The sequence below is a fragment of the Lactuca virosa genome, chromosome 6 (genome assembly GCF_052849685.1).
Source record: "Lactuca virosa cultivar CGN04683 chromosome 6, Lactuca_virosa_CGN04683_v6, whole genome shotgun sequence".
NCBI classification, from domain to species: domain Eukaryota; kingdom Viridiplantae; phylum Streptophyta; class Magnoliopsida; order Asterales; family Asteraceae; genus Lactuca; species Lactuca virosa.
In genome coordinates, this window is record NC_136431.1 from 226,987,239 (window position 1) to 226,996,820 (window position 9,582).

Here is a 9,582-nt window from a genome sequence, read left to right on the forward strand (position 1 = left end):
CCAATATATCACGTGACCAGTTTTTGTTTCTAGCTTTTGTATTTCTTGGTGGCCAATCTTGTACCGTGTTTGCTAAAAGTCTTCGTACCTTTAAATCGTTTCTACCCATAAAAATTATAACCTCAGGTTATAATACTTTGACCAATGGCATCATAAACTCTTAGTATCATTCATTCCGAGGTAAACACAATGTCATGAATAGCATACTTTTTCTAACCTCATATTGTGTTTTTTATGAAAAAATCAACTTAGCAAGAGATAGAAATCATTACATAGAAACATACATTGAGACGCTAGATGATTAAGTTTCCATTTATAAGAAGATTGTGCACATGATATTTTATTAGTGTTCTAGGATTGCCAGTTTCATGGAGAAAAAAGAAGTTGATTGTGGTATCGACATCTTTAATTGAAGCAGAGTATTGGGCGGGCTATGACAAACACTATTTGTGAAGTATTATGGTTAAGGTGCATACTTTACAATCTAGTGTAGTACACACCGAGGAACACCTCTAATATGTGACAATAAGGCAACTCGCCATATAGCTACCAAATCTTGTTTATCGTGAATGAATGAAACATGACATAGAAACATGTGTTATACGTTCCTAGTTTCAAATTGCAGACATCTTCACTAATGCACTTGGAGCTAAATGTTTTCGATTCTTGCATAACTAGTTGGGTGTAAGTGATCTTCATGGTCCAACTTGAGAGTGAGTGATGAGATTGGTTCATCTGGGTTTCTCGGATTTCTCTACTACGCATGACTATCTTTCCATAAATAATCGATGTATTATGTTCTTCATTAATTAATAAGAAAATGTTCATACCTTTCAAATTTATGAGGGGAACATCGAAATAATGTTTATACGAAAAAAATAAAGAACCACACATTACATTCAATGAATTGTGTTCAATGATAAATATAGATTTGTGTTATTCGATTATTATGATGACGATGATCGATGGTGAGTCATAGATCTTATTGCCCTTAGCAGAGAAGATGAATACATGATAGTTATTTCAAAAGTTCTCTTTTGACGGGGGCACTAGTTAAGGAGTTAGGGATGAATATGAGTTTCATGAGATGCGGTCGTGATACATGATCATAGTTACCAAACGGGATCATCGATTGTGATGAAATGGAAATGCACATAAGAGAGATTGGTTAAGTGGGGGTGTATTATTATTAACAATGATAATTATAATGGTGAATAATAATAATAATAATAATAATAATAATAATAATAATAATAATAATAATAATAAGTTAATAACAATATTAATATCTAAAAAATAATAAAAATAAAATATATATATATATTTGAAAAACTTGCACATGGACACTATGTTGACATAGCACCCTCGTGGATAAAATTGTATTAGAATTTGACCGTAAGTTTTTTCATTAGATTTTTTTTTGAACTTTAAGATTTTCCAATTCAAATAATTTCATGGTGTTTAAAGTAATTATTGTGTTATTGTATGCATAAATGTGGACCAATCAATTTAAAAACCTAGATAGGGGTAAAATTGTAATCTTAGCTTTTAATTAATTTTGGTAATTAATTATTTAAATCATAAACACTTTAATTTAGGCAAAATCGTTTATATTTACCGCTTTAAAACCCTAGATAGAAAACATCGACCTTCTTCTTCGTTAACTTTAATCCCACCGACGCAGAGGGGCGAGATGTCCATAGGAGTTCCTACACATGGTCCTTCTCCGCAGCCTCCCACTTCGTTTTCGTCATTGACTCCATCTTCGTTTGGTTCACAGTTTCATAGAGGGATTGCAGGGACTGAGCGCCTCCGATGAGCTCTGACACAGAAACAGGCATGGTTGATTGCGGTGTTGGGACCATCGTTTGGGTTCGGAGGCGGAATGGGTCGTGGTGGCCGGGTAAGATCCTGGGCCCCGATGAGCTCTCTGCTTCTCCTCTCATGTCTCCCCGATCTGGAACTCCTGTCAAACTTCTTGGGAGGGAAGATGCCAATGTGTAAGTCCTCTAATTCACTTCCTCGATTTCATTCTTATGCTTTCTGTATCTCGTGTATATGTGCTGGATTGCTGAAAGAACAAAGACAACTGGTGCGGTTTTCATTTGTTGAGGAACACACACCTGATATCACATAGCTAGTTAACTCAGCTCACATAAGGTGATTGCTTCGAACAGTTGTGACGCTTCAAATGCTGCAAACCAGTGCGCAACCATGACTCTGACACAAAATAGAACGCGGTGATTAACAGGAGTCTGGATGTCCCATTTAGGATCGTGTTCCCGAGGATAGAAATCGTGTTCCCGAGGTTAAAAATCGTGTTCCCGATTTATGGTATTTTCATGTTCTGATTTTGTAAGTATTTTCATCTTCTTTTTTTGATTTTTTTTCATGGAAATATTTCTCGTGAACAGTAATTATGTGATTCTAACAAGTCATGGCGGTTTAGAAATCTTAAAGAACACAAAAATAGTTCTATGAGAATATTGCACACCAGGTGTTTGTAGAAATGTCTGAAAGAAAACTTGATGTTCAAATTCTTGAAGAACACAAAAATAATTTACAAGTTCGTTATTTGTGTTACTTGATTTTAACATGTAGTATGAGTTCTCTTAGAATTACTAAAATTTGTTTTATTTTTGTCGTATAAAAGCATTCTCACATAGTTTTATTCTTACATAATTCAATTTCATGACAGTTATTCTCATAGAATGAATGAAGTACATGATGATCAATGACCCGATGGTTGGATGAGTGCGTGTGGGATAGACATGAACAATCCTCAATGGTCACCGATCTTCCAGAAAAATGCACTACTCATTGTCATATTCTGTTAGATTAATCTATAATAGAATGATAAGAGTATATGTAATAGTATATTCCAATAGAATAATCCACATATTATATTTCTTTGTTATTAGGGAGTGTTTCATTATTATAGAATAAAATATAAAGTTTTTTATTTTTTTAAGGATGTGATAGAAAAAATTTAACTTGTATCTAAAAATTTGTTTATTCTGCGAGAAGTAAGTCTCTTTATTAGTTTATGGCTTGCATTTTTATAGAATATCATTATAAAAAGAATGTCATTTTGACAGAATAAAACCGGGTATGATTAAAAATTATGTTAGAATTATTTAAACTAAATTAATTTAAAAAAATCAAAATTAAAAAATTAAGATAATCAAAGATCCATTAAAATCTGAAAGTTTGTTTTTTTTAAAAAAAAAAAGAATTTGGGTTTCCTAATTTTAAGGCAATGCAAATGTACAATATTACCCTTCTTTTAATTAAATGACATTATTCTATTTTTTTTATTTAATAATATAGGTAAATCACTTTCTTAAAATAAGTAAAATGATTGACCCACATTTATGCATACAATAACACAATAATTACTTTGAATAGAATAACTTAAGCCTATATATATATATATATATATATATATATATATATATATATATATATATATATATAGGGCTAGGTTATTTTGTTTCTTACATTTATTGTATGCTAGAATGCAACAATAGGAATTTTGTAAATTAAATAATTATTTAATTAAATAAATACAGATATTAAATGATTTCCATAATTATATGTATATTAAATGATATCCATAATTTTTTTTTTTGGAACAGCTAATCTATTCTATTCTACTCCTATATAACACCTAAATCTCCACCTATGTCTCTCACGAGACTTGAACCCTCGACCTCAAGGAGGGAGGGCAACACCGGATATCGCTAGGCTAGAAGACCTTTGGTAAATGATATCCATAATTATAATTCTCTTTTTATGGAAAGTAATTAAATCTGTCATTAATGTCAGTAATAACATTCTTTCAGAATAAATTCGCATCTAGGTTACAGGATCTAGGTTTTTATATATGAGTTCATATTTTGTTTCATGATTCACTCACTTAAAATACAATAAAGTTGTATGAAATATGAAAAACGAGAGTATATTCTACTAGAATACACTCTCATTCTGCTAGAATACACTCTCATTCTTCTAGATATGAATTCATTCTGAAAGAATATTATTGTTGAAATTAATGACGAATTTAATTAGTTTCCATAAAAATGAGTTATAAGTATGGATAACATTTAATATACATATAATTAATACTAAATTCATATTGGTGTATTCTAGCACACAATAGATGTGATAAACATTTGAACCTATATATATATATATATATATATATATATATATATATATATATATATATATATATATATATATATATATATATATATATATATTACCATTAGTACTTCATAAATTAATTAATTTTCACCTCCATATTAAAAAATAACTAATATTAAATTATCATAATAAATAAAAGAAAAAGCAAATAACTCAAACGTTGAAGTATTCCACGGTGGGAATACGATGGCTTTGCATGCATTATATTGTCTTCTAGTTTACATGTATATAGTTTTATTTATTGTAGTTGGTAGATTCATTTCGAAAATTTTTAATTAGTTTTTTATATCTATATATTATTTTCAGTTTTAATTAGAAAATAGAGATATTTCACCTATATAAAGGATTAGACGCTGTCTCAAATTCATAACTCAAATCCCACTTCTATTGGTAGAAATGGGAACAAAAAGGAAGATGTCTTCAATGGCCACCCTTCTAATATCTCTTGCGGTAGTTATTGTTTCTTTATGTTTGCCCTCATTGACCACCGCAGCCTACCCTTACTCATCTCCACCACCTCCTCCACCAAAGAAATCACCACCACCACCACCTAAGCATCATTATGTTTACAAATCACCATCACCACCGGTCTATAAGTCACCACCACCACCGGTGTATAAATCACCACCACCACCCGTTTACAAGTCACCGCCACCTCCTACTCCGGTTTATAAGTCTCCACCACCTCCAAAGAAACCATATGTATACAAGTCACCACCACCACCTCCGGTTCACAAGTCTCCACCACCACCGGTTTACAAGTCACCACCACCCCCTGTTTATAAGTCACCACCGCTACCGGTACACAAATCACCGCCGCCACCTGTTTACAAGTCACCACCACCACATATTCACAAATCACCACCACCACCTATTTACAAGTCACCACCTCCACCTCATTACGTCTACAAGTCACCACCACCACCGGTCTACAAGTCACCACCACCACCGGTGCACAAATCACCGCCACCACCGGTCTACAAGTCACCACCACCACCGGTGCACAAATCACCGCCGCCACCTGTTTACAAGTCACCACCACCACCAGTTCACAAATCACCACCACCACCTGTTTACAAGTCACCACCTCCACCTCATTATGTTTACAAGTCACCACCACCACCGGTCTACAAGTCACCACCGCCACCCGTTTACAAGTCACCACCTCCACCCGTTTACAAGTCACCACCACCTCCAGTTCACAAGTCTCCACCGCCACCGAAGAAACACTACATCTATAAGTCACCACCGCCACCTCCTCCGGTTAATAAGTCTCCACCCCCGCCACCACCAAAGAAACCATACGTATACAAATCTCCACCACCACCAACCCATGTCCACAAATCTCCACCACCACCAACCCCTGTGTACAAATCCCCACCACCTCCTCCAAGCCCGGTTAAAAAGTACCCACCCCCACATTATATCTATAGTTCACCACCTCCTCCTCACCATTAAGGAGTGACCGTTGTCTTTAATTAAGGATAGGTACAAGTTAGTATTCTAAAACATCAAGACACACAATAATTCAGCAAGACAAGAAGGGTTGAAAGTTGTACGGAAATGACTTGTACTTTGATTCATGTTTTCAATAAATAGTTGCGTCTTTTTTTTTTTTTTTTTTCTGTTTGGGTTTGATAATAAAGGTATCAATAAAAAAAGTTGTTCTTTTACATCCTTTATTTTCGGTTTATGCTTCATAATGAATATAATTTTTTTTTGAACAGGCAAGTACAACACACTCCATTTTTCTACAAAACACCTAATATCAATATCGATGGGCTACATGTTTTAATATAAATTTATTTCTTAATCATTGTAAACTTAAAAATATAATTTAACAAAAAATGTTATAAAATATTCAAAACTTTGATTAGCCATATTTGTATATTTGCATTCAACTAATTATATGTTAGCTTGTTAGGCATCCACATTTATATTATTTATTAAATGACTTAGAATCCCTTTACGTTGCAGTTTTTATTTCATTCTTTAACCTTTTAAAAATAAGTCTATCGATAATCCGGAAAACAATTCATTTTTTCAGCACCAAATTGTAATAATCTTTATAACCGGTCGCTAACTTGACTATAGAAAATATACTAATATCTTTGGGGATCAAAAGGTTTCACTGAAATTACAGTCTAAAGCTGATATTTGAAAATTAGCGGCGGATTATTAAAAAATTATTAAAATAACAACATAAGTGAACAAACTTTAAAAGATGAGTAAATTACACGAATGATCCCTATGGTTTAGAGTAATTTGCGTATTTGGTCCCTAACTTTATTTTTTAACTCGGAAGGTCCCTATTGTTTGTTTTTGTTACGCGCTTGGTCACTGTCTTACCTAAAAAGACTATTTTTGCCATTGATTTTTTAATTTATTTAAATAAACACACCCCAACTCACCCCTCATCTTATCTTACCTACCCACAATTTTCGCTATTTAAATAATAGTCTTTTTAGGTAAGACAATGATCAAACGTGTAACAAAAACAAACAGTAGGGACAATGCACGTAAAAAAAAACAAAAAGTAGGGACTTTCCGAGTTAAAAAAATAAGTTAGGGATCAAACGCACAAATTACCCCAAACCATAGAGACCATTTGTGTAATTTACTCTTAAAAGATTTCTGATTGTTTCCATTGGATATTCATATAAGTGCTTGATTACATCATGAATACATTTAATATTTATGTTTAAGGGTATATTTGGGTTAATTTTTTTATCTCAAAAGTGATTTTTAAGAAAAACATTTATTAGCTTATGTCTTTTAGTAAAAACTGATTTTAAAAAGTGTTTGGATAAGAAAAACTGATTTTTTAGAAGTAAAATGACTAAAAAGCTAAAAAGCTAGGATTATCCAGTTTTTTGAAAGTTTTACTTTTTCCTATCCAAAAAGCTGTTTTAAAAAGCGTTTTTTAAATACACAAACATTTTTTTTAGCTTATTAGCTTTTTGAAAAGCTAAAAAACTTTTTTTAAAAGCTATCCCAAACACCCACTAATTATGTTATGTGTTTCACAAGGCATCATAGTTTTGTTAGATCCTTATACATTCACACACAAATAAACTATAGTTCTGTATAAAATGGTGGAGTTTTGATTGTCTACACATGTAATATGTGTAGAATATGTATAAGTTGGTAAAATAAAGTAAGACCTTCAATTTTTAAGTTATACGAAAAGATCAAACAAAACAAATAATGTTAAATATTAAAATAAAAAAAAACATTAAAGATACGAAAGTTTATGGCTATTTTGGATGAATTTGAAGGATTAGGGATGGATGCATCAAAACAATAAACTTCATCGCTAAATTCATCAAAATCAGTGACAACTTAACCATCGACCTTAATGATTTTTCTAGATTTTTTTTAGGAAACGGTAAAATATGATAAAACGAACAAAACCCCTGAATTATCAAGAAGCTAAAACGCAGGCAAACAAGATAAGTGTAAGAAGGGCGAAATACTCCAATCTACCCATATTCCAACACCTAGTCTACTTCCAAAATTACACCATACATATGAGAGAGAAATAACCTTATCAGTGATTATGGTGGACAATTGCCTCGGTTTGCAGCATAATCAACAAATTCAGACACGTCACAAAACTGTCGAGATGGAATACCACACCGGTTAAGAACCCAATCTCTAGCAATAACGACAGTATGACAATTGATAAACACATGATTCACTGTTTTAGTTTCGCCCAAACATAAGAGACAAGAAAGAGATTTAACCATTATACCCCTATTAAGTAACGTATCAACAACTAGCATTCTACCCAACATAACCTTCCAAATGATGCATCAAACATTCTGAATGGGGTAATTTGTGACCAACATCTTAAGTGTCCAACTAAGGTGTTGTTTGTTTTTTCGGAGAAAAATATCTGCAGTCTGTGGACCATATCCGCAAACATTTGCAGTAGAAGAGGTGGACCAAATGTCTGCAGTCTACAAGAAGAAGACTGTTTGTTTTTTAACGTCTGCATGTTGTTAAAATAAACTGAGATTTAGATATACCGGTTTTTTTAAACATAAAAATATAAAAAAAAGTTACTAGATTTACTTACATTGCACAAAAATAAAAATATCTATAAAACTATGTCAAAATTATTTGGATAAATATATTATTTGAAGACAAAAACAAATACATAATCAAAAACATAAGCATTTTGGTTAATACATAACTATGATATAAAAAAACAATAAACAAAGTAACAAATAAATACATAAAAAAAGGAGGAGGAAAAAAGTATAAAAAATGAAAAACAACACTAATATATATATATATATATATATATATATATATATATATATATATATATATATATATATATTAAAAGTTAAATACATATTGTGGAAGAGGTAAAAAAAATGCTAGAAGATATTAGAAGACATAGGTCCATATCTGCGCCAAGAAGAGGATGCACAGACCTTTTTAGGTCTGCGGTCTTCTAAAAAACAAACAGTCTGCGAGACCAAACATATGCGTGTTGTCTGCGCGGCGCAGACATAAGAGGCCAAGAAGAGCTTTTGCAGAAAAACAAACACCACCTTAATGATGAAGCATGGAGTCAATACATTTTCTCATAATCTCAACAGTGAATCGACCGTCAGCGGTAAGATTGAAATTAAAACCAACAGGGGAATATTGAAGGCAACATCACTAAGAACGGAGTAGAGAGAGTTCAATTCCATTATTGCCTCGATTCAATTGGGAGCTTTTTTTCAATTCCAAGAAATAGAGTCGTTGCCTTGGTACTTATGAGAGAATAAGCAACATTTTATAGTTTCAAGTTCGTATAAGCGTGCGAATTTGTGTTGTAACGTATAAGGTCCAATCCACATGTCTTTTCAGAACAGAAAATCAACATCAGAGCCTGGAGCGAGAGAGAATAAATCGAATAAATCGATGCCCAACAAAGGAAGGTTGTTTATGGCCTTTGATATGTCGCACCATACACTACACCATACACTACACCAGGGTTGTTTTTTAAGATATGTATGACACTGGTTTCCTAGTTAGGTTGTGAATGCAGTAAATTACATTCCTTCGTAGGTTGTTTGGCTCCATTTTTGGATCTCCATCACCACTTAGTGAGTAAAGCAATCTTAGATTTATTTTCTCCACCTCCCCATAAGAATTTCTCCTAATCTTCTCGAGAGTATCCATAATCTCAGTTGGGGATTTAAAAATCAAGAAATAATATGTCGGTAAGCTGTCGAGAACCAACTTGATTAATGTAAGTCGACCACCAAACGATAGAGTTTTGGCTTTCCAAATCGACAATTTATTGTTGAATCTATCAATTACCGACTTCCAATATTTTTTCTACATCATATTTTCTCCCACGGGTACAAC

The 9,582-nt window shown here is 32.6% G+C and overlaps 1 protein-coding gene across 2 annotated transcripts; it reads left to right on the forward strand.

The window, feature by feature from the left end:
- Window positions 1-4,583: 4,583 nt before the first annotated feature.
- LOC145119962 (uncharacterized) lies at window positions 4,584-5,882 on the forward strand. Of its 2 annotated transcripts, XM_079055741.1 has the most exons (2): window positions 4,584-4,933; window positions 5,135-5,882. In XM_079055741.1, the coding sequence occupies exons 1-2, from the start codon at window positions 4,606-4,608 to the stop codon at window positions 5,665-5,667; spliced, it is 861 nt and encodes a 286-aa protein (XP_078911867.1). In that variant the 5' UTR covers window positions 4,584-4,605; the 3' UTR covers window positions 5,668-5,882. The 2 variants fall into 2 exon arrangements, with proteins under 2 accessions (XP_078911867.1, XP_078911866.1); XM_079055740.1 differs by having other exon boundaries at window positions 4,584-5,882.
- Window positions 5,883-9,582: the final 3,700 nt, after the last annotated feature.

Excerpts from the sequence above, each read along its gene's own strand:
- LOC145119962 (XM_079055740.1), top strand. The coding sequence starts at position 4,606 with ATGGGAACAAAAAGGAAGATGTCTTCAATGGCCACCCTTCTAATATCT.